Source organism: Schistocerca americana, chromosome 2, assembly GCF_021461395.2.
Source record: "Schistocerca americana isolate TAMUIC-IGC-003095 chromosome 2, iqSchAmer2.1, whole genome shotgun sequence".
Classification (NCBI taxonomy): Eukaryota; Metazoa; Arthropoda; class Insecta; order Orthoptera; family Acrididae; genus Schistocerca; species Schistocerca americana.
Window position 1 is genome coordinate 182,048,457 of NC_060120.1, and position 26,920 is coordinate 182,075,376.

Consider the following 26,920-nt stretch of genomic DNA (forward strand, 5'->3'; position numbering starts at 1 on the left):
ACAGGCATTAAGGGGCCATTGATTGGCCTCAGACAAAGCAGTGAAAGGAGCGGTGCATTCCTGGCTCGCAACTCAACCGAGAACCTTCTTTTATGAGGACATCAGGGAGCTTGTGCAATGATGGATCAAGTACATTGAAATGCAAGGAGACTATGTCAAAAAATTATGTTTTTGTAAGTTTCCTATTTGATTACAATAAAATTTTATAACTACTTTGACTTACCCTCATACATCAAACCTACAGCCAATAACAACGCATCCACTTTGACAATTGCCACCCATTCCATACAAAGAAGTCCCTTCCACACAGCCTAACCACTCGAGGTCATCTCATCTGTAGTGATGCATAGTCCCGCTCCAAATATACCAAGGATCTCACTGAGGCCTTCACAGACCAAAATTACCCTCCCAACCTTGTCCAGAGACAGATCTCCCAAGCCTTGTCTCTCCAGTAACCTACCACCTCCCACATACCCACTGTGCGATAACAAAGAAGCACTCCTCTCATGGTTCAGTACCACCCAGGACTGGAGAAAGTGAATCAGATTCTCCAACAGGGTTTTGGCTGCCTCTCATTGCGACCTGAAATGTACATTGTCCTACCCACTAACCTTCCTACCCCTCCCAGAGTGATGTTCTACTGCCCACTACACCTGCACAATATCCTCGTCCATCTCTCCTCGCAACCCTTCGCCACGTAATTAATTTCTCTGTAGTAGACCTAGATGCAAGACCAGTACCATACATCCTCCCACCGCCGCCACCACCACCACCACCACCACCTCCTACTCCAGTCCTGTCACAAGTATGACCTATACCTGTAAAAGAAGTCGTGTATATCACACCACTGCAACCACTTTGGTGCATTCTACATTGGCATGACGGCCAACAAGCTGTCTGTCCACATGAATGGCCATCGAAAAACTGTGACCAAGAAACATCACCACCCGGTTGCTGAGCACACTGCCCAAAAAAACGTTCTTCATGTCACTGACTGCTTCACAGCCTGTACCATCTGGATCCTTCCTACCAACACCAGCTTTTCTGAATCGCACAGGTGGGAACTCTCCCTGCAATATATCCTATGTTCCCATAACCTCGTGGTTCTCAACCATCATTAGTCACTGTCCTTCCCCCGCTCATCCTTCTCTGTACCCATTCCAGCACTAGCCTTCTATTCCACCAAAGCACCCACTGTCTTTTTACTCTTCTCTTTTTCCACTCTCTTCTCCCACCCCTCCCCTTCCTCCTCCTAATCTACTGACTACCCTACCCTCTCTCCATAATGTCTCTATACGCTCCCACAAGTAGCACTTTGCCATCCCCCACCCCCTTTCCTCCCATCCCTCCCCCTCCCCACCCCAGCCTCCTCCTTTCCATCACCAACCAGATTGCTTCGCAATCTGGCCTCAGAGGCGAGAGACAGTGGTCGTGTGTGCAAATTGTGTTTGTGTGAATATATATCTGTGTGTGTGTGTGTGTGTGTGTGTGTGTGTGTGTGTGTGTGTGTGTTTTACATACTCAAGAAGGCCTTTTGACTGAAAGCTTACTTGTTTAGCAGTCTTTTTAAAAGCTTACGTGTTTAGCAGTCTTTTTAAAAGCTTACGTGTTTAGCAGTCTTTTTAAAAGCTTACGTGTTTAGCAGTCTTTTTAAAAGCTTACGTGTTTAGCAGTCTTTTTAAAAGCTTACGTGTTTAGCAGTCTTTTTAAAAGCTTACGTGTTTAGCAGTCTTTTTAAAAGCTTACGTGTTTAGCAGTCTTTTTAAAAGCTTACGTGTTTAGCAGTCTTTTTAAAAGCTTACGTGTTTAGCAGTCTTTTTAAAAGCTTACGTGTTTAGCAGTCTTTTTAAAAGCTTACGTGTTTAGCAGTCTTTTTAAAAGCTTACGTGTTCAGCAGTCCTTTTGTTGGGCCTGTTTGTGACTCTACATCTACACTATACGGTGAGTAGCAATCTATCCTTTTTATAATATTGTCATTAAATATGAGAAATTATTTTAAATTTAAATTCAGCATCCACCAACACTTAAAGATTTTTAGGATAATAGTGTTCTGCACATAGGAAGTTTAAAAAACTGAAAAATTTTATGGAACAAAACAAGAAAACTGCTCCAAATCTCTAGAAAGACACAATTAAAAAGTCTTCAGTAATAGCTACTACAGTATGTCTAATAAGTGTATGCTGATCTGGTTATGTTTTTCTTGCTGTACCAGGTGGAAGACTTGCTGTCAAGAATCTTGTGCAACTTCAGATCTGAGGTGTTCGGGGATGTGTTCAGATCATTCATCTTTGGTGACGAAAGTGGGAGTGATGGACTGCTACAGATGAATCCACTGTATGAGTTCTGTTTTGCTTCTGGTGGTGGCGTGGAAGTGCGTGAAAGGGATGGTATTGTTAGTGCAAAAGGAGGCAAGATGCGTGTTCCCTCACCACCATCTGGCCGAGAGGCATTTGAGAACACGGCTGATTGTGTCTTTGAGCTCCTCAACAATGCTGACAAGACAGGAGAGATAACAACTAACTTGTTCCTTGCCTTGCTTCATGTCTTCTTTGAGCCTCTGGACAATGCACAAGATGATGGTTTGTTCTCTTTATGTTTGAATTTCACAGTAATACTCTTGTTATTTAGTGTGTTGTGTGAAAAGAAGTTTATGCTAGTATACAGGTAAGGTTACATTAGAGTAGTCTTCGTATTTGGAATATAAAGTTTACTGTATATTAGCCCTAAAGTAACACACTTTTGAATGTGATAATTCTGAGCCAAGTTGTTTTGGGCATGAGAGCTCTTACTTGAATTCTTGCTGTCATTGCCTTGACCATAATATGACACACTTGCAGGCTGATTTAGTGGAGTGAAATATAAGCTGATTTAGCTGTATTTTGTAGTAGTTGTAATCAATGAGTTGGCACAATTACAGAACTTCTCTTCAGTGAAAGTAAACATGGAAAAAGATAGATCAGGCAAATCATTTTGCACTGAATTTCTCTTTAAATGCACTTTGGATTTCTCAGGAAAGCTGGAGTGTTCTCCAAATTTAATTTGTAGTTAGAACATTGATGCAAAGAATTGTCAAAATTTCAAAACATTAATTTCATTTTCACGAGTAGTTTCTTGCAAACATCAAAGTTTGTTACATTACAGAGCATCCACATGCAATAACTTCATAAATGAAAACTTGTTCGTGTGTGTGGTCAAGTTGACATCATAGGCATGATAAAGAAACCAGTGAATGAAAATGTTGTAGTTGTTTATTCACATTTTTAAGATAAAACACATTTAAGTAATGTGAGTACAATGGAAATATTAATTCTCACTTTATATCACAGGAGGTGCAACATCTTTCCCGAACCCTGCCACATGCCGCATCAAGGTTCCAACAGAATGTGACAGTGAAAGAACTATTATAGCAGCACAGTTGCTCACTGCACTGTCAGAGAGTGACTATGTGAAGCAGAAAATTTTTAGCGATCCAAATTACTTGGTGCGGTATATTTTCTTTATATTGGAAAAAGATGCACGCCAGCTAGCAGAGCGGACAACGGTTGAGAATGGTGACGCTGCCAGTACCGTTTCTTCAGACTGTGATGACAGCCTGGATGAACACCTGTTCATTGTTCTCATGATCTTGAGTGTGGCTGTCAACAGTTCAGCCAACACTCCACTTGAAGGTGCTCTTTTTGAGAGCATTGTGGAACCACTGAAAATGATCTGTGACACGGTGGGTACAGCTATTGTAATGATTAGTGGTTTTTGTTTGAACACTAACTAAAATCATGAAAAATTGAAAAATAAAACTTCCAATTTAGAAGCATGTGAATATACAATGTGATCAAAAGTATCTAGCCACCTGGCTGAAAAAGACTTAAAAGTTCGTGGCGCCCTCCATCGGTAATGCTGAAATTCAGTATTGTGTTGGCCCACCCTTTGCCTTGATGACAGCTTCTGCTCTGACAGCTTCCGCTCTCATAGGCATACATTCCATCAGGTGCTGGAAGGTTTCTTGGGGAGTGGTAGACCGGTCTTTACGGAGTGCTGCACTGAGGAGAGGTATCGATGAGGCCTGCCATGAAGTTGGCATTCCAAAACATCCCAGAGATGTTCTGTAGGATTCAGGTCAGGGCTCTATGCAGGACAGTCCATTACAGGGGTGTTATTGTCATGTAACCAATCCGCCACAGGCCTTGCATTATGGACAGGTACTCGATTGTGTTGAAAGATGCAGTCAGCATCCCCCAAATGCTCTTCAACAGTGGGAAGCAAGAAGATACTTAAAACATCAGTGTAGGCCTGTGCTGTGATAGTGCCATACAAAACAACAAGGGGTGCAAGTACCCTCCATGAAAAACAAGACCACACCATAACATGACTGTCTCCGAATTTTACTGTTGACACTGCACACGCTGGCAGATGATGATCACCAGGCAATCGCCATACCCACACCCTGCCATCGGATTGCCACATTGTGTATCGTGATTTGTCACTCCACACAATGTTTTTCTGCTGTTCAGTTGTCCAATGTTTATGCTCCTTACACCAAGTGAGGTGTCATTTGCATATACCAGTGTGATGTGTGGCTTATGAGCAGCTGCTCGTCTATGAATCCAAGTTTTCTCACGTCCTGCCTAACTGTCATAGCACTTGCAGAGGATCCTGATGCAATTTGGAATTCCTGTGTGATGGTCTGGATAGATGTCTGCTTATTGCACATTACGACCCTCTTCAACTGTCGGCGGTCTGTCAGTCAACAGATGAGCTCGTCCTGTACGCTTTTGTGCTGTACATGTCCCTTCACATTTCCACTTGACTATCACATTGGAAACAGTGCACCTAGGGATGTTTAGAAGTGTGGAAATCTCGTGTTCGGACATACGGCACAAGTAACATCCAATCACCTGACCACATTTGAAGACCCTGAGTTCCGTGGAGCATTCATTCTGCTCCCTCACAATGTGTAATGACTACTCAGGTCACTGATATGGTGTACCTAATGCACCCAATATGAAAAACGTATGTTTTTGGGGGTGTCCGGATACTTTTGATCGCATAGTGTATGTGAGAAATATTGCCGAGAAGGGATTTGTCTTTCTGCCTCAGATTTATATTTCGTTTTGTCTGTGTAACAATAATAAAATCTTCCTTTTGAGTGATTCCAGAAATTAATAGTGTCTCATCAGCTTCCCTGCCCTGAGCTGTCAGTTTCTTTCACTCACTGTAATCAGGTTTGTTCATAATAGTTTTATCCCTCAGAATACCCTGCATCAGACAGTTAATTTCATATATGTCACCAATTAAAAATATTTGTAAACTTTGCCTCTATTTCTGGAAGGATTTGGGAGATTAGTCACTGTACTGACTGACACCTTCTTTTCTTATTCCACATCTTTGTTTCCAACAGTTTTCTTCATGGAAGTGCTCATGCTATTTATTCCTGTACTCCAGCATTATAACCACTTTTTGTGAGTTCTCATTCGGGGCAAATGGAAACAGGAAAGATAATGTGGTGGATGGGAGGGAGGGAATGCCCACATGGGTGGGGGGGGGGGGGGGGGGTTAGGTGAGAGAAGTCATTACACGATCTGGACTGGGAAGGAATAGTGTGGGCGATGAGAGTAGGGAAACGTTAAGTTGAAGCAGTAGGAAACAGGTTAGCAGGGGGGATTACTAGAGCGGAATGCACGCAGGATGTGTTACAGAGAGAATTCCATACTTGCATAGTTAATAAAACAATCGTGCCAGAGAGAGGTATCCAAATGGCCTGCATAGCGAAGCAACTGTATGGTCAAGTTTGCTGTTTGCCATAGTTTGGCTGTGGCCATTCATGGGAGTTGACAGTTGGTTACCTAACATGCCCACAAACAGTGCTACACAGTAATTGCAGCATAACTGATATACAACAGGGCAGCTTTCACATGTAGCCCTACCTTTTATTGGGCTGGAGATTTCTATGTCTGAACTGCGGTAGTGCAGGTGTGTGGATGTGTGGGACAGATCTTGCATTTGGGCAGAGTGCAAGGGAATGATCCTTGGGTGCAGAACAGGATTGGAATAGAAATGGACAAAGATATTCTGTAGGTTGAGTGGGTGGTGGAACTCCACTTTGGGGGTGTTGGTAATATGTTGCATAGGATATCCCATATCTCAAAGCACGACGATAGGTAGCCGAAGCCCAGATGAAGGATGTGGTTGAGGTTTTCAGGGCCAGGGTGATACTGGGTGATCAGAAGAGTGCTGCCTGGTGCCTGTGTAACAGGTTTATTGGCATCAGAGGATGGGGTTGCACAGGAGGTTTGTTTATGAATGGGCTGGATAGGATATTGTCTGTCAATACAGACTCCAATAATCATGTCACTATATTTAGACAACTCCTGTTTTCAACTGCAGATACAGTGTCCATGAGTGATGAGGTTGTAAGGAAGACATGTTTTGATGTGAAACATGTGACCACTGTCAGAGTGGAGACCCTGTGTTGGTGTTTGGTGTGCTTGATATGAACAGGTGTATTTATGAAGCCATTGAGAGGTGGGGATCAACATATGGGAAGGTGATGGGTTGAGATGAGAACCAGACGAAGTGGATTTGGGAGCACATGTTGAGGTTATTGACGAAAGAACAAAGGTTGCCCTTCTCATGAGACCAGATCATGAAAATGTCATCAGTGAATCTGAACCTGGTAAGGGGTTTTATAAGTTGACTGGATAGGAAGGATTTCTCCAGATGAACCATAAATAAGTTGGCATAGGAAGGTGACATGCGAGTACTTATGGCAGTACCATGGGTTTCGTGTATAGATTTTGGCTTTGTAAGTGAAATAATTGTGATTCAGGATATGGTTGATTAGGAGAGAGGTGGTTGGTTTGGTATCAGGACAATGTTGGAGAAGATAGGGGGTTGTTGGCGTATGAGGATGTCAGATCCACAGTGACCAACAAGGAGTATGGTGGTTAATGGGACAGTAACTGTGGTTAGGCAGTGAAAGATATGAGCAGTCTCTTGAATGTAGGATTTGAGGCTAGGGACAGTAGTTTGGAGGTGCTGCACAAAAACAACAGAGTCAGAGGTTTGTTCTGTAGGAGCATTATACCCAGACACATTAGGGATACCTGTAGGGTTGGGTCATTGGAGTTTGGGGAGTAAGTAAAGGTAGGAGAACTTGGGGGTTCCTGGTGTAAGAAAAGGAACTCAAGTTTTGGGGTGCACCTGATGCCTTATGGAATTACTGGAGTTCATGTTGGACTTCTGGGAATGGATCATGGTCATAAGGTTTGTATGCAGAGATATCAGAAAGTTGGTGGAGAACCTCATCCACATAGTCTCTACAATTCATGACCACTATGGTGGAGCCTTTGTAGCAGTAAGGGTAATAATGTCTGGACTGGTTTTCGAGTTACGGATAGTTGTGTGTTCTGCAGGAATGATGTTGGTCTCACTGGGGAGGAATTCAGGAAAGGGAGGTGAGAACATGTTAAAAGTGAGGAATTCCTGAAAGATTACTGGGAATGAGGGTGTAAGGAGGGGAGGATTACAGTTCAGGGAAGTTCAAACTGTTTTAATAGAGGTTATGTATATGGGGTGTGTGCCAAAGAAATATTTCCACTGCAACAAACAAGTAAAGGAAAGAAGGTTGTTTATGAATCCAGCATGGGTAAACACAGGTTTTGTGCAAAAAGTAAGACCTTTAGAAAATACTGGGACTTTACAGGGATCAGAGTTCTGGCAAGAATTTTGACAACTGTGTTATGGGATTGGTGTTACGAAGCAGTGTGTTTCAAAGAGGCTGGAGATGTACAAGGTAGAGTAAGTTAGCAAGGCATGGTCAGGGAGCCATGAAGGGTTTGTGGGGAGGTTTGGATCAGAATGGTACCCCCCCCCCCCCCACCCTCTCTCTCTCTCTCTCTCTCTCTCTCTCTCTCTCTCTCTCTCTCTCTCTCTCCCCCCCCCTCTCTCCGTCCCTCCCTCCCTCCCCCCCTCCCTCCCTCCCCCTCCCACTCACTACCCCACCCCTTCTGTCTCTCTTCTCTGCTTCCTCCACACCCACATCTGCCATCCCCCCTTGCATCACTTCCTCTACCTCCTTGTCTCACCCCCCCCCCCCCCCCATCTGCACTCCCCCCCCCCCCCAACTCATTAGCCCACTGCCTTCTATGACACCATCCCTCTTGTCCCTTGTCCTGCCACCATCCTACCCACTGGTGTTCATATTAACTCCAAGACACAACCACCTGTGCACTGAACAATGATAGTATGATTCTCAACACTGGCACAAAATGTTTCTCCAAATAACCTTGAAACATACATTGGTGTGCAAACATTAAGAATGAAAATAACTTTCAATGAAGTTCAATGTCAAGTACAAGTCACACAGCTGGATGAAAGTTGGACCGTACTTAGAAAGAACTGCTACAGCATAGTTAAGAACTTAACTGAAAGAAATACATGATGAGCTGAAGAAAAATGACACTTTAACTCACAAACATTAATTATCCTGAAGTTACCATGATTCATTATGGTCCTCTGGACATTACATAGGGCGAGACATGATTCTTAATAGGATGTGTGAGCAGTGGAGAAGGCAATGAATGCTCTGCAGTGTGCTCCCATGCTGGCCCCGAGGTTGGCAAGTAGTTTTTGTGGCAGTGTGCTACATTCCTCCATCAGTGCAGTTGACAAATGATGGATTGTTGTTGGTGCATGTGGACATGCTGCAATATGTCTCTCCAACACATGCCACATGCGCTAGATGATATTTAAGTTGGAGGAGGGGGCAGCCCATTCCATTTATTCCATGTCCTCTCATTACAAGAGTTGCTCCACCTGTGCAGTTTGATGCGTTCGCACATTGTCATCCATAAAAATGAAGCCAGGGCTGAATGCATTCCTGTAAAGACACCCATGAGGAAGGATTAGTTTCACAATAATTTTGACTGGTGAGTGTATCATGTTCAAAGATTTGGAGGTCAGTAAACCAATGCAACATTATGCCTCCCACATTGTAACATGTAGACCACCAAAGCAATAATGTTTAAGTTCTGGGCGCCTTTTGTACCCTCATATGGCTAGAGGTGGAAACATGTTTTCTAGAATAATACATAAAGAAAGATGAAAGCTTTAATAGTAAGCTTAAAAACCACACTAAATATCTTGAACTATTGAAGTGTCCATTTTATAAAAACTTTGACATTGTATAGTAGAAATCTGTCCATATGTAACATATGAAATATCTTTGTAGGTCTTTTTACATCATTTCTCACATCCTGCAAGTGCATTCACTAGTGTAATATGCAGCAGGTACCTAATGCTTTATCCTATCCTGATAAATGTTTTGTATGTACATCTTTTTTACCCTGGGGAAAGTTTTAATATGAAAAACAGATAGTAGTGATTTACTGTATGAAGAACTAATGTGATTCTGGTTTATATTTCTGCAGGTTGCAAATGAGGAACTACGCCACCTGGCCAGTCAGATCTACAACAAGGTTGTGACACATGGTGTTATTACTGAAAGCACAGTTGAACCGATTGAGGATGTCCCCACTAAAACAGAGAAGCAAGATGATGAGCAGCAGCAACCGCCACCTACCACCAACAAGAACAAGAAGAAAGCTGCTCTGGCAGAGGGTAAGAAGGCAGCTGATCGTATGCTAGCCTTCAGTAACAAGGATGGCCAGAAGAACGGAGAGAAAAAGACGAACAATGCTGGGGAGAAAGATAAAGGCGGAAAACCAAAAGATGGCAAAGCTGCATATCTCAAAGCTGTTGTGGAGACTTATGATCCCTTAATACCTGTGCGTGGTCATGGCCTACTGGAGCTTACGAGGCTCATACTTTCAGGGGACAAGGAGGCTCGCCGCAACAAAGAGGAAATCTTTGTAATATTTCAGGTATCTGGCTAATTTGTTTTACATATGCTTTAAGAAATAGTTTTCTCATCTGTAATAAAATTATACTAATTGCTCACATGGGTCATGAATAGTTTTTATGATACTTAATTCTCACATCTTAGCTTGTCTATACTAATAATAAATCTGTAAAACTGTCATGTCTGTCTGTCTGAAAACTTTTCTCTAAACTATTGGATGATATTTTATGGCATTTCACAGGTAAGTTGAGCATAGATTGGGGCGTTGTATAGGCTTTAGTTCATCAGAGTTGGATCTCAGAAAAAAAATCATAAGTGAAAATTATCCATACTAATATTATAAATGCGGGAGTAACTATCAGTTATGTTTTCAGAACTAACCTGCTGTGTCAATTTTGATGAAATTCGGTATGGGGACAGCTTGAACCCTGAGGAAGAACACAGACTACTTTATAAATTTTGTAGTTCAAAATACTTATCAACTTGAAGAATATCACAGGAGTGGGAAACAATATTTACTCTTTGACTTTTGCCCTTTATCATACTTGTGAAAGCAAGGGGAAACTACAGCCGTAACTTTTCCCAAGGGAATGCAGCTTTACTGTATGGTTAAATGGTGATGGCGTCCCCTTGGGTAAAATATTCCAGAGTTAAAATAGTCCCCCATTCGGATCTCCAGGTGGGGACTACTCAGGAGGATGTCGTTATCAGGAGAAAGAAAACTGGCGTTCTACGGATCGGAGCATGGAATGTCAGATCCCTTAATCGGGCAGGGGCAGATATAGTGGGAATTACTGAAGATCGGTGACAGGAGGAACAAAACTTGTGGTCAGGTGAATACAGGGTTATAAATACAAAATCGAATAGGGGTAATGCAGGAGTAGGTTTAATAATGAATAAAAAAATATGAGTGCGGGTAAGCTACTACGAACAGAATAGTGAACGCATTATTGTAGCCAAGATAGATATGACGCCCACGCCTACCATAGTAGTACAAGTTTATATACCAACTAGCTCTGCAGATGACGAAGAGATTGAAGAAATGTACAATGAAATAAAAGAAGTTATTCAGATAGTGAAGGGAGATGAAAATTTAATAGTCATGGGTGACTGGAATTCGATAGTAGGAAAAGGGAGAGAAGGAAATGTAGTAGGTGAATACGGATCGGGGCTAAGAAATGAAAGAGGAAGCCGCCTGGTATAATTTTGCACAGAGCATAACTTAATCATAGCTAAAACACTTGGTTCAAGAATCATGAAAGGAGGTTGTATATGTGGAAGAGGCCTGGCGACACTGGAAGGTTTCAAATAGATTATATAATAGTAAGACAGAGATTTAGGAACCAGGTTTTAAATTGTAAGACGTTTCCAGGGGCAGATGTGGATTCTGACCACAATCTATTGGTTATGAAATATAGATTAAAATTGAAGATACAGCAAAAAGGTTGGAATTTAAGGAGATGGGACCTGGATAAACAGAAAGAACCAGAGCATTGGGAAACGCTTGACAAGAACGGGGAAAGAAATAGAAAAGGAAAAGAATGGGTAGCTTTGAGTGATGAAATAGTGAAGGCAGCAGAGGATCAAGTAGGTAAAAATGTGAGGGCTAATAGGAATCCTTGGGTAACAGAAGAGATATTGAATTTAATTGATGAAAGGAGAAATGACAAAAATGCAGTAAATGAAGCAGGCAGAAAGGAATGCAAATGTCTCAAAAATAAGATCGACAGGAAGTGCAAATGGCTAAGCAGGGATGGCTAGAGGACAAATATAAGAATATAGAGGCGTATATCACTAGGGGTAAGATAGATACTGGCTACAGGAAAATTAGAGAGACCTTTGGAGAAAAGAGAACCACTGGTATGAATATCAAGAGCTCAGATGGAAACCCAGTTCTAAGCATAGAAGGGAAAGTAGAAAGGTGGAAGGAGTATATAGAGGGTCTATACAAGGACGATGTCCTTGAGGACAATATTATGGAAATGGAAGAAGATGTAGATGAAAATGAAATGGGAGACATGATACTGCGTGAAGAGTTTGACAGAGCACTGAACGACCTAAGTCGAAACAAGGCCATGGGATTAGACAACATTCCATTAGAACTGCTGGTAGCCTTGGGAGAGCCAGCCCTGACGAAGCTCTACCATCTGGTGAGCAAGATGTATGAGCCAAGCAAAATACCCTCAGTCTTCAAGAAGAATATAATAATTTCAATCCTAAAGAAAGCAGGTGTTGACAGGTGTGATAAATTGCCGAACTATGACTTTAATAAGTCACGGGTGCAAAATACTAACACGAATTCTTTACAGACGAATGGAAAAACTAGTAGAAGCTGACCTTGGGGAAGTTCCGTAGAAATGTTGGAACGTATGAGGCAGTATGGACCCTATGACTTACCTTAAGATAGATTAAGGAAAGGCAAACCTACTTTTATACCATTTGTAGACTTAGAGAAAGCTTTTGACAATGTTGACTGGAATACTCTATTTCAAATTCTGAAGGCGGCAGGTGTCAAATATAGGGACGATACCACAGTTCATCAAGAGTAGTGACTGGCGTATTGTTATGAGCCAGTTGCTCGGCCACCATTGACCAGACGTTCTTAATTGGTGAGAGATCTGGAGAATGTGCTGGCCAGGGCAGCAGTCTACATCTACATCTACATTGAACATCTTCTGTATCCAGAAAGACCCGTACAGGACCTGCAACATGCGGTCGTGCATTATCCTGCTGAAACGTAGGGTTTTGCAGGGATCGAATGAAGGGTTGAGCCACGGGTCGTAACACATCTGAAATGTAACGTCCACTGTTCAAAGTGCTGTCAATGCGAACGAGAGGTGACAGAGACATGTAACCAATGGCACCCCATACCGTCACGCCGGGTGATACACCAGTATGGCGATGACGAATACACGCTTCCAATGTGCATTCACCATGATGTCGCCAAACACGGATGTGACTATCATGATGCTGTAAACAGAACCTGGATTCATCAGAAAAAATGTTTTGCTATTTGTCCACCCAGGTTCGTCGTTGAGTACACCATCGCAGGCGCTCTTGTCTGTGATGCAGCGTCAAGGGTAACCACAGCCATGGTCTCCGAGCTGATAGTCCATGCTACTGCAAACGTCATCAAGCTGTTGGTGCAGATGGTTGTTGTCTTGCAAACGTCCCCATCTGTTGACTCAGGGATCGAGATGTGGCTGCATGATTCGTTACAGCCCTGTGGGCAAGATGCCTGTCATCTCGACTGCTAGTGATACGAGGCCGTTGGGATCCAGCACGGCGTTCCGTATTACCCTCCTGAACCCACCGATTCCATATTCTGCCAACAGTCATTGGATCTTGACCGACGCGAGCAGCAATGTCGCGATACGATAAACAGCAATCGCGATAGGTCACAATCCGACCTGTATCAAAGTCGGAAACGTAATGGTACACATTTCTCCTCCTTACATGAGGCATCACAACGTTTCGCCAGGCAACGCTGGTCAACTGCTGTTTGTGTATCAGAAATCGGTTGAAAACTTCCATCATGCCACCAGTGACAACCTTGTGTGAATGCTCTGAAAAGCTAATCATTTGCATAGCACAGCATCTTCCTCCTGTCGGTTAAATTTCACGTCTGTAGCACGTCATCTTTGTGGTGTAGCAATTTTAATGGCCAGTAGTGTAGTTTAGACAAGAAAAAATAGAATCTTTTGAAATTTGGTGCTACAGAAGAATGCTGAAGATTAGATGGGTAGATCACATATCTAATCAGGAGATACTGAATAGAGTTGAGGAGAAGAGAAATTTGTGGCACAACTTGCCTAGAAGAAGGAATCAGTTGGTAGGACATATTCTGAGGCATCAAGGGATCACCAATTTAGTAACAGAGTGCAGCGTGGAGGGTAAAAATCATAGAGGGAGACCAAAAGATGAATGCACTAAGCAGATTCAGAAGGATGTAGGTTGCAGTAGGTACTGGGAGATGAAGAAGCTTGCACAGGATAGAGTAGCATGGAGAACTGCATCAAACCAGTCTCTGGACTGAAGACAACACATTTGTGAAAATGGTTTTATTGGTTGATATGTGCTACATGATGTAATAGTCATAAATACAATGCTTACAGTCTTCAATGTGTTTAATCCACACTTCCACAGTATTTCTTACATAATGTAGGTTTATGCATAGAAGCACGCTCCTGCCCATGCCCTTCTGTATGCTCTGCTTGGCAGTGATGCTGTGCATGTTGAGACATTGTGCTTTGGGATAGCTCGGGAGAGAGGAGAGTCGTGAGGGCAGCTGATGTTATTGCATGTACAGTAGCTTACTTACTCACTGCCTCTCATTGTAACAAAGCTAGGGATATGAGAGAGCAGCTGCACGAAGTAGCTAGTGCTAAATAATTTCGTTGGTAACAGCTAGTGCTAAATAATTTTCCTCACATGGCTTTCCAGTAAGTTAATGATGGATATCCAACAATAAAGGAAGTCTCTAGATGGAACAATGCACACATATAGCACTGTGTGCAGCATAGCAACACGTAACAGGAAGCACTATTCACACATACTGCTGTGAGATGTTTTAGCTGTTTCGTAAGTTCTTCATTGGTGCATTTATTTTCACAATGATTGTAATTTAAATTGTAACAACCAGAAAAAAGTTTCCTTAGAAACAAAAAGCACATTCACAAAACTTTGTTTATTGGTACTTAGTTGCGTAAACCTCATAACCTAAGGTAAACACATTACAAATGCAGGAGTGACACTGACAAAAAAAGAAAAAATACATTGAATTCAGTATTTCAACATGTAAATAACCAGATTAGATGATTAGTGTAGTGACATAAGAACAGTATTTATGTAAACTTGTAAAATTTGTTGGTGATTACCCTCGTGGGAAATGAGCCAAGAAGAGCAGATGGAAAAAAGGTATTTAACAAGAGGAGCAGGGGAAGAGGTAAGTGAATAACGACAGAAATGAAAGGAAAAAGTGTGGTAAACAGAAAATAGTTGTGAAAGATGAAAGGGCGTACAAAAAATCAAGAGGACGATATAGAAATCACATGGTGCTAGAAGAGACATACCAAAATTTAGGCGTCTTCTGTTTAGTGGGCTACCAAAATTATCCAAGATGAACTTGCACGTGACTCATTTGAATTGATAGAAATTGGGAATGTTACACCTAACTGAGCTATATGCAAGGTTGAAAATCTCAGAATTGTCTTATGAAAGTTTATAATTAGTAAACGTTTTAGAAACAGTATTGCCAGGGATATATCTGTAATGGTCTAAATATTAAAAATCATGCTGAAGATGAAAGTATTGCTGGCATGTTACAACTTAAGAGCATCATTAATTTATAAATTTCTCGGATAATTTTCTGGCTCTTTGGATATATCAAACCAGTCAGTTCGATTGTGCTGTCTTAGAGGGCTCTTTTACCCAAGGCGAATCAATTTTCACAGTTCAGAACATTTAAAGTTGTATTCAGATAGTATATAAATTCTCCAGTTGTATGCTACTTTGAAAGTTTGAGTCACCATCTCGTCTATACGTATTATCAGTTTTTGACCTATGCAGTGACTCAATCATCTACATGTACATCTGCATCTACATATATACTCTGTAATAGATAAAGAATCTACTCACTAAGTAGCGGCAGGAGAACACACATACAAAAGATATTACAGCAGCAAACTTTGTGTGTGTTCTTGTGCCACCCCTTGATGAGTAGATTTTGTATAAATCCAATTACACTATATTTTCAGAAATTGATTATCTTTGCACATGAACATTTATACTCTGCAAGCCATCTTATCATCTATGCTGAAGGGTACTTCATGTGTCATAGTCACTACCCCCCCCCCCCCCCCCCCCCTGTTCTAGTCGCAAATGATTCACATAAGAAAGACTGCTGGTAAGCCTCTGTGTTAGCTCGAATCTCTCTAATTTTATTTTCATGGTATTTTCGCGATATATTTATGACATGTAATCAAAAAAGTAATGAGAACTTTATTTTAATTTTGTGGGCTTTTATACATCAGATTTTCAAAATTTTGTTACATTGTTGATATGTGTGTTCCTGATACATGTTTGCATTTTCAATATTTGTAGTTTATTGTTCACAGTCAAACAGATTGTGTGTGTTTTTAAGTGCTTGGAAAATTTTTACTTTTGAGAAAGAGGGATCAAAGAATTTGCATCAAGTTTTGCTTGAAAAATGAAATAAAGTGCAGCACCACATTTGAAAAGTTGACTTTGGCTTTTGGTGAACTTACTATGTGCAAGCCAAGAGTTTACGAATGGTATAAATGTTCCAAAGGAGGTCGAGAAGATTTTGAAATCAACGACCGCCCTGGACGCCCTAGCACATTGATGATTGATGACAATATGGATGAAGAAGATACTAAAAGGTATCAGATAGATTATATAATGGTAAGACAGAGATTTAGGAACCAGGTTTTAAATTGTAAGACATTTCCAGGGGCAGATGTGGACTCTGACCACAATCTATTGGTTATGACCTGTAGATTAAAACTGAAGAAACTGCAAAAAGGTGGGAATTTAAGGAGATGGGACCTGGATAAACTAAAAGAACCAGAGGTTGTACAGAGATTCAGGGAGAGCATAAGGGAGCAAGTGACAGGAATGGGGGAAATAAATACAGTAGAAGAAGAATGGGTAGCTTTGAGGGATGAAGTAGTGAAGGCAGCAGAGGATCAAGTAGGTAAAAAGACGAGGGCTAGTAGAAATCCTTGGGTAACAGAAGAAATATTGAATTTAATTGATGAAAGGAGAAAATATAAAAATGCAGTAAGTGAAACAGGCAAAAAGGAATACAAACGTCTCAAAAATGAGATCGACAGGAAGTGCAAAATGGCTAAGCAGGGATGGCTAGAGGACAAATGTAAGGATGTAGAGGCCTATCTCACTAGGGGTAAGATAGATACCGCCTACAGGAAAATTAAAGAGACCTTTGGAGATAAGAGAACGACTTGTATGAATATCAAGAGCTCAGATGGAAACCCAGTCCTAAGCAAAGAAGGGAAAGCAGAAAGGTGGAAGGAGTATATAGAGGGTCTATACAAGGGCGATGTACTTGAGGACAATATTATGGAAATGGAAGAGGATGTAGATGAAGGTGAAATGGGAGATATGATACTGCGTGAAGAGTTTGACAGAGCACTGAAAGACCTGAGTCGAAACAAGGCCCCCGGAGTAGACAATATTCCATTGGAACTACTGACGGCCGTGGGAGAGCCAGTCATGACAAAACTCTACCATCTGGTGAGCAAGATGTATGAAACAGGCGAAATACCCTCAGACTTCAAGAAGAATATAATAATTCCAATCCCAAAGAAAGCAGGTGTTGACAGATGTGAAAATTACCGAACTATCAGCTTAATAAGTCACAGCTGCAAAATACTAACACGAATTCTTTACAGACGAATGGAAAAACTAGTAGAAGCCAACCTCGGGGAAGATCAGTTTGGATTCCGTAGAAACACTGGAACACGTGAGGCAATACTGACCTTACGACTTATCTTAGAAGAAAGATTAAGGAAAGGCAAACCTACGTTTCTAGCATTTGTAGACTTAGAGAAAGCTTTTGACAATGTTGACTGGAATACTCTCTTTCAAATTCTAAAGGTGGCAGGGGTAAAATACAGGGAGCGAAAGGCTATTTACAATTTGTACAGAAACCAGATGGCAGTTATAAGAGTCGAGGGACATGAAAGGGAAGCAGTGGTTGGGAAGGGAGTAAGACAGGGTTGTAGCCTCTCCCCGATGTTGTTCAATCTGTATATTGAGCAAGCAGTAAAGGAAACAAAAGAAAAATTCGGAGTAGGTATTAAAATTCATGGAGAAGAAATAAAAACTTTGAGGTTCGCCGATGACATTGTAATTCTGTCAGAGACAGGAAAGGACTTGGAAGAGCAGTTGAATGGAATGGACAGTGTCTTGAAAGGAGGATATAAGATGAACATCAACAAAAGCAAAACAAGGATAATGAAATGTAGTCTAATTAAGTCGGGTGATGCTGAGGGAATTAGATTAGGAAATGAGGCACTTAAAGTAGTAAAGGAGTTTTGCTATTTGGGGAGCAAAATAACTGATGATGGTCGAAGTAGAGAGGATATAAAATGTAGGCTGGCAATGGCAAGGAAAGCGTTTCTGAAGAAGAGAAATTTGTTAACATCCAGTATAGATTTAAGTGTCAGGAAGTCATTTCTGAAAGTATTCGTATGGAGTGTAGCCATGTATGGAAGTGAAACATGGACGATAAATAGTTTGGACAAGAAGAGAATAGAAGCTTTCGAAATGTGGTGCTACAGAAGAATGCTGAAGATTAGATGGGTAGATCACATAACTAATGAGGAAGTATTGAATAGGATTGGGGAGAAGAGAAGTTTGTGGCACAACTTGACCAGAAGAAGGGATCGGTTGGTAGGACATGTTCTGAGGCATCAAGGGATCACCAATTTAGTATTGGAGGGCAGCGTGGAGGGTAAAAATCGTAGAGGGAGACCAAGAGATGAATACACTAAGCAGATTCAGAAGGATGTAGGTTGCAGTAGGTACTGGGAGATGAAAAAGCTTGCACAGGATAGAGTAGCATGGAGAGCTGCATCAAACCAGTCTCAGGACTGAAGACCACAACAACAACAACATGGATGAAGTGAAGAAAACAGTCCTGGAAAATAGCCAAATCACCATCAGACAATGTGCTTGTGATGTTGGCATATCCTTTGCCTCATGCCAAGCCATTTTTCTGATATTTTTTGCATGAAACGTGTAGCAGCATAGTTCGTTCTGAAATTGTTGAATTTCAACCAAAAACAACGTTGCTTAGATATTGCTCAGGAATTGCTCAGTGAAGTAAACAGTGATCCAAAACTTCTAAAGAAGGTTATATAGCAGGTGACACGGCATGGGTATATATGGGTATGATGTAAAAACCAGGGCCCAATTGTCCCAGTGGAAATTGTCTGAAGAGCCAAAAGAACCAAAACTGAAAAGAAAAAAAATTGATAAGTTCAGTCACAAATAAAGGTTCTTTTCACTGTTTTGTTCAATTACAACGGGATAGTGCATCACCAGTTCCTGCCTTGTGCTCGTAAGATCAATAAGGGACAAATAATACCTGGAAATTATGTGCCATTTGCCTGAAGCAACCTGAAGAAAATGACCAGAATTGTTGCAAAACCACTCATGGAAATTGCCCCATGGTAATGCTCTCACTCGCACCCCTATGCTTGTTCGTGATTTTTTGGCAAGAAACAAAACCATTAAGTTGACTTAGCCAACATATTTGCCGGACAAGGTCCCTTCTCTCTATTGCCGAGGCTGAAGAGAACCATGAAAGTTCATTGTTTTGCCACCATTGATGCAATAAAAACAGAATCCCTGAAGGAGCTAAACATCATAATGAAAAGTGTCATAAGTGCTCCCAAGATTTAAAAAAGTTCTGGCTCAAATGTATTATATTTAGGGGGATAACTTTGAAGGAGACAAAGTTTATGATGATCAATAAATAGATTTTCTTTGCTTACTAAATGAACCTGTAGCTAAACGCTTTGCTCTTCTTCGGATCTTTTCTGTTTCCTCAACCAGTCCTGTCTGATACAGATCTCAGTGTGATGAGCAGTATTCAAAAGATGTCAAAACAGAGTTTTGTAAGCTACCTTCTGGGTGAGTGGACTACATTTCCTGAGGATTTTACTAATGAATCTGTCTGGCATTTCCATGACCTGCTAGTAGATTTGTGTGGTTGTCCCACTTTAAATCATCCCATACGTTTACTCCTAGATAGAACTGCTGTTTAATAAGGCCAACTGGAGATTCAATTGTAAATACTAAGGCTAGAGCATTTTGAACTAACTTTTATCCTCTGACGCGTGGCCGAAATACATTTCACTTTTAAAAGAATTTACAAAACAACACAGTGAAATGAGGGCTTTTACTTACTTTGCAGCCCTCTCAAATAATGCACCAAATGATGTCAGATTTTTGTAACCTCACTAAAGCCAATATTTGCATTTCCGTACGTACTTTCTAAATACTGCCACTGCTGATCAGGAAATGATCTGTTGCATTTCTTAAGTTCCAGCATGAAAATTGTTTATGCTCTTTCCTTTATTTCTCTTGACTGACATATTTCCTCACCAAAAATATAATATTCTGCATTCTAATTGATCCCTGAATGTCCAGTACACACAAATTCCAGCAGCATAACTTTTGCTTGAAATTTTAACAGTACATCACCACAGCGGTTAGTTGGTGATATTACATGTGTTGGAAAATCAAAGAGTGATGGGGTAGGATTTGTCCTCAGACAGCCAGACCTCATAAAATAACCTCTTTTTCTTTTTCAAGTGATTTTTCTCCAGAGGCAAGTGTATGGTGTAGGATGAAAGCATTTGAATTTCATGGTAACAACTTGTTTCTGTACCATTGAGGCTGTTGTGCATAAAGAAAACAGTAAATTAATAGGTTGCAAGCAATTTCATATGTAGTATATCTGCAATATTTTAAAAACTGGATGAACTTGGGCTACTTGGGAAGGCGTTCCATGTAATATCCTCTATTAATGTTGCCAGATAGATTGTACCAGTATACTGGCCATTCATTGCATGTCCAAGTATTATCTCAAACCAGACACTGAAATGCAGCTCGCAGTATTCTCTAAATGGCAGTGACTTGGCTGAGAACATTGGGGTCACTTGTGGTGGAGTAATCTAATAATTTTTGTTGCAGCTGAAGGTGTGTCTGTAAGCTGTAAAATCACGAGTGTAGTCATTTAAAATCAAAGTTTTACTAGCTGTCAGAAGTGTTTTCATTCATCATGACAAATTAACAATTGCATGAAACAATTCACTACATATAAAAGTGTCTCCTCATTGTCTTATTATCTGTGGAAAGTTACTTTCCTTATTCCACTGACTTATGCAGATGAAAGAAAAACAGAAAATTACCATTTTCGATGTTCCTTGTCTCTAGAATAAAGGCTGAGCAAAGCTTTCTACCTAATTGCAATTTCCTGAACACCGTGAATAACAGAACTCTGTAGAAGTCTCATACTCAAAGATCAGTGTGCTGTGTCCAGGTTGTATGTAGGTATTTGGTCCACAGATTTAAGAACAAAAGACATTCAGTATTCAGTCAGCTTTCAGTGTCTCAACAAAGTCAATATACAGTCACAAAAATGTTTGCCATTTACTTACTGACACAACATAACTGACAGACAATTTTACATCCAAACTAAAATAGTTCCTATTAAGGAACTTTTAACTTGAAACTTCCTGGCAGATTAAAACTGTGTGCCCGACCGAGACTCGAACTCGGAAACTCATTCTGGAAACTTTTAACTTCAAAACAATATTAGTATATGTAGTACAGAAGAAAAATGTTTGTACTTTTATTTCATATTCGCTGTGTCTTGCAGGCTTTGTAAAGTTTATAAATGATTTTTATTTGAACATAAAGACAAGGCTGCTTGCTTTTTATTTATTTTTTAATTTACTGGATCAGTACTTTCTCATCATGAATGGTTGTATAAAAATAATAGGTAACACATGCTGTAGACTGTATGTTATGGGAGTTGGAAAGTGTTTATGATGTGTATTTTGTATTAGACTGTTTAGTACTCACTAAATTTTAGCTTTGAGCCTTCATAGAAGTTTTTGCAGATGGTCTATTTATTTTATATGTATTGTCCTACAGTTGCATAAATATGCTGTGTGAGAAATTAGACAAAAATATTATCACTCATAAATATTATGTAATAAGCCCATAGTGTCTGTTATCATCAACTATGCATGAATTACCAATATTGTATACATTAGTAAATGTCTCAAACAACTGTTCACTGTAGATAGTATAGTGAAAGGGAAGAAATCGAAATAGTAAGGAATATAACAGACAACTGGAGTCTTGTAGCCATCATCCTACAAAGTTCATGGATTGTGAACCCTCTTGAGGTCTTTTCTTTAAGTTATAAACTTTTTAATCACATCAGTGTTCTTATATTCCGTTTCCTTGAAGGATCTGGAACAGGTGCTGCTTTAGAATGTAGAATATTTGTTACCTTCTGTGGACCTTCATGTTTGCGAGAGAAATTGCTAGTTTCCCTCTGCGTATGTGATATAATAGGCCTTGACCAACTCCATATCGTCTATCTAAAAATTTGGTATTGAAGCATATGGTTATGATCCTTCATTTACTGTGAGATGTTTTCTGTAATTCATTTTCCGTACATCCTTGAGTGCTGCCCTTATATTTGATTGTATCTTCTGGCCATTCAAATGATTTTAATAGCTGTTCACTTCTATTTAATACCTTTACTAATGAAAGACCCATAGGCAAATGAGGCAACTCTTTTAAAATAACTTGAAGCTCCAGAATCATTTGAATCCAAAGTGTGTGTCTATTTGAACAATGCGTTGAATGAAGTCTGTTTGATTCCCTGCAGATGAGTTAGACTGAGAATGGTATTTTGACATGGTAATATTCCCTACCCTTCCAATGCTAAAAATTCTTACTTATAAATTGCATACCATTATCTCTAAGTAATTTTCTCAGTTTTCCCACATCTGCAAATTACGCTCATAGACAGTTAACTACAGTGCCTGTATTTGCTATTTTAATAAGATATAATTTTACATTTTTTCATCAGCTTTCAGTTGTTACAAAGATCTAAGTCACTCCACCTCTACCTTTTGGTAATGGTTGAAAGATATATTTATCAGGCAGAACATTATGACCACCGACCTACTATAAATATTAACTCATCCAGGCAAGTGCAGCATCACCTGGTGATGGATGGCTGCTAGTCACACATGCGCAGAGCATGTAGTGTCACTAGGTGTAGAATGGGGAAGGTGCAAGATCTGAGTTTGACTGAGGGCAGATTGTGATGACTCAGAAGACCAGCACAAGCATTTTGGAAACTGCAAGACTAGTTGAGTGTTAGAGGAGTGTTGCGGCAAGCGTCAACATGTGGCGAAACCTAGGTGAAACCATGTCCAGATGTCATGGGGTTGGGCGGCTACCCCTCATTACTGTTGTTGGACGTCATAGGCTGGCAGACTGATATAACAGGACAGGCGGCGAACTGTGGTGCAGCATCAGAGTACAAATGTGTCTGAAGACACAGTGCAGGGAAGACACCTAACGATGGGCCTCCGCAGTTGACTACCCATGCATGTGCCAATGTTAACACGACAACATGGACAACTATGACTGAGATGGGCACATGACCATCCGCACTGGATGTTGATGCAGTGGCAGTGTGTTGCATGGTCCGATGAATACCCATACCTTCATTATGCCAGTGGGAGGGTGCGAATCTTTCATCTTCCAGGGAACATTTCCTTGACAACTGTACTGTGGGGCAGAGAAAAACCGGTGATGGGTTCATTGTGCTCTGGGAAACATTCACATGAGCATCCATGGGTCCAGTGGAGCTCACGCAGGGCACTATGATTGCCGAGGAGTATCATACACTGGTTGCAGACTGCCTACATCCCTTCAGGGCGATCATATTTCCCAACAGCAGTGACATTTTTCAGCAAGATAGTGTGGCATCTCACAAAGCCAGGAGTGTGATGGAGTGGTTCGAGGAATATAGTGGCAAGTTCCAATTGATGTGTTGCCGCCGCCCCCACCCCAACTCGTCAAATCTGAACCTAATCAGACACATCTGGGATGTGATTGAAAGTGGCATCAGAATTCATCACGTCAACCCTCGAATTTATGGGAATTAGGTGACTTGCTGGAGCAGATGTGATGCCACCTTCCTCCAGCGACCTATCGAGCCACCATTGCTTACACGCCACAATGCCTCGCCACTGTTATCTGTGCCAGAGGTGCTACTAGGTAGGTGGTCATAATGTTCAGGTTGATAAGTTACGTGTAGGTGTTAAATCGTGTAATGCCTTTGGCACTATTGGATGCTTTTAGAAATTGAGGGCATTATTATTGTCTTTAACCCTCGATACAGGTCATGTGTACATAATTTTTTTTTTTACTTTTCTGCTTAAACTTCTAAAATGGGGGAACTTGTGTAAGTGCCTGATGTGCTTAGGTATTCCAGAGTGTCCATATACTTTGTGTACATACCATACTAGGCCATCAACAGTTATAGTCGGTGTGCTCATTTTCCAGTCTTTCATGATCCATAAATTCTCCAAAATAAAGTATTGTACAACAACCTCTTATGTTTATTGCTCTGTTATTGGCCCTTAGTTACAAGACATTACAATACTACCCAAGTACTCATCACATCATAAGCCATCTCTTATTTTTTGTTTTAATGATCTTAAATAGATAATACAATAACTTATTTTAATAAAACTTACTCAAAGTTTGATACCAGGTACACCAGTTCTGTTGTTGTTGTTGTTGTTGTTGTTGTTTTGTCTGCACATAATTGTGTCTAAAAAAGTGTGTTGGGCATTACATATAGTGAGTGACTTAAATTATTATTGTAAAAATAAAACCCATATTGTCAGTCTGCTATGTAACAGTCTGCGTTCCATTAGGGAAAACAAAGCTTGAAGATCTGTTGGTGGTGGTGGTGGTGGTGGTGGTGGTGGTGGTTGTTGTTGTTGTTGTTGTTGTTGTTGTGGTCTTCAGTCCTGAGACTGGTTTGATGCAGCTCTTCATGCTACTCTATCCTGTGCAAGCTTCATCATCTCCCAATATGTACTGCAGCTTACATCCTTCTGAATCTGCTTAGTGTATTCATCTCTTGGTCTCCCTCTATTATTTTTACCCTCCACACTCCCCTCCAATACTAAATTGGTGATCCCTTGATGCCTCAGAACATGTCCTACCAACCGATCCCTTCTTCTTGTCAAGTTGTGCCACAAACTCCTCTTCTTCCCAATCCTATTCAATACTTCCTCATTAGTTATGTGATCTACCCATCTAATCTTCAGCATTCTTCTGTAGCACCACATTTCGAAGGCTTCTATTCTCTTCTTGTCCAAACTATTTATCATCCATGTTTCACTTCCATACATGGCTACACTCCATACAAATACTTTCAGAAACGACTTCCTGACATTTAAATCTATACTCGATGTTAACAAATTTTTCTTCTTTAGAAATGCTTTCTTTGCTATTGCCAGTCTACATTTTATATCCTCTCTACTTCGACCATTATCAGTTACTTTGCTCCCCAAATAGCAAAACTCCTTTACTACTTTAAGATCTGTATACACTATTGTTTTGGAGTCCCATATAGCATCCAGAATTTTTGTAGACTCCAAATGATAGGTAACAATTCTTTCTCAGTAGCTGAATAATTCAGCTGGTGTTTATTAAGACTTTGACTAATGAATGCTATTGTACAATGGCAACCTTTTTCTGGAATCAGATTTCCTTGGAACAGCTCACAGCCCCAGCCTTATGCCAACACTTCTGTGGCCAATGTAAAAACTTGATTTGTTTTAGGGCGATGTAAAATCTTACCTTCCATAAGAGCTCGCTTAATATTATTAAATGTTTCATCTGTAGCATCATCTCAGATCCAAGGAGCTTTTTGTTCTGATAAATTTAATTAACTAGTACCAACAATATAAGGAAAATGTACCACTCAGCCAGCTAAATGTAAAACACTTGCAATTGTTTTAAATTTTTTGGTTGAGGACAGTTTTTTATAGCTTGTATCCTTTCCTTTATCAGGTTGTATGCCCGTTTTTCTTACAATATGATCCAAAAACTTTAATTCTCATGGCCCAAAGTCTAACTTTGAAATTTTTTTTTCTCTAATTGCCTTAGACAGAAGTCAGTAATTTGCTGTGGTCTTCCCAAGTCTTAGAGACTAACAGTGTATCACTTACAATCATTATTATTTCCTGCCTCGTGATTTATATAAAGCGTTGCCACTGCAGTGTTCAAACCAAATGCTGATTCTTTAAAATGGTAAGATTTTCATTTGAATAAGAAGGCCATGTATTATTTTGATTTTCATGTAATTGGACTTGCCATTAAATCAATTTAACTAAAAGATTTGGTTTCCTCAAACCTAGATAATAAATATTACATAATGACAGGTCTATCCTGTTTAGTTTCTGTGTGTTTATAAAGTGTTCGTGCATCCCAAACTTAATGAACACCCATTATCCCAGGTTTATCTGAAAACACGTCTTTATATTTTACTAGAATATCGTCTAATAGAAATTTTTGTTCTTGAAGCAATACAAGTTAGTGTCTCACTTTTGGTTTAAGGGGAAACATTCATGAAAAATGCACACGATTTAAAAGATGGACCAAATCCACAATTTTGAAGATACGGCAATCAAATTTTGTACAATGCTTTACTTGAAATTAACACATTTACTGTTAAGTTCCTTGGATTATATATATGTAACCTTTGGTGGAATTGTTCTTCCTTTTTTTCCAAAAAATAAATTATGTACCTTTCTCTCAGAAACTAATAAATAGGGATTTCTACAAAATTTTCTCTGTTTAACCTCTTTACATATAGCTAGCTTCTCTCATGGGGTTTTCTGAAGATATTGAATAGGAGAATTTTAATAATTTTTAATGATAATTATATAAGTATAATATAAAATTCATGCAAAATTCCCAGTATTTTACCCCCTATCTCAGCTTACACTCAGAACTTCAAAATTTACTCTTGAGGCAACAGTTATTGGGTTTATAGAAATAATTGCACAAAATTTTATAATCCTAACCCTCATAGATTCTGAGAAAAAAGTACATAAATTTTAAAAAACATATTTTTCAGGAAATGCAATTTAAAGTTCAACCTAATATTTTTTCCAATGTCACTTCTTCAAAAGGCCCCAAATTTGTACTCAGGATCCTCTTTCCCTTCAAGACTTCTCGTCTGGTTTCTTGTTTTCTGCCTTCTTGTCCTTTACTAGGTCTTCAACTGTGATTTTCCAGTTGCAGAGAGGCAATGTAAATCTATTTTTCTCAATGTCTTGAGTGAATTCCCATGTTAAAGCCCATTGTCCGCAATGCGTTCATTCTCTCTACACTCTCACCACTAAAGACAAGAACTGCAACATAAGCTGCAATTCTGACAACTGTATCAGATGA

General features: G+C 40.1%; 1 protein-coding gene across 2 annotated transcripts in view; it reads left to right on the forward strand.

The window, feature by feature from the left end:
- Positions 1-26,920, forward strand: part of LOC124595107 (transport and Golgi organization protein 6 homolog) — a 100,148-nt gene that overhangs the window by 66,679 nt on the left and 6,549 nt on the right. For both annotated transcript variants that reach the window (XM_047133704.1, XM_047133705.1), the window contains exons 9-11: positions 2,213-2,579; positions 3,327-3,718; positions 9,426-9,878. In XM_047133704.1, coding sequence (XP_046989660.1) covers positions 2,213-2,579; positions 3,327-3,718; positions 9,426-9,878 — 1,212 coding nt within the window. The remainder of the gene's footprint in view (positions 1-2,212; positions 2,580-3,326; positions 3,719-9,425; positions 9,879-26,920) is intronic.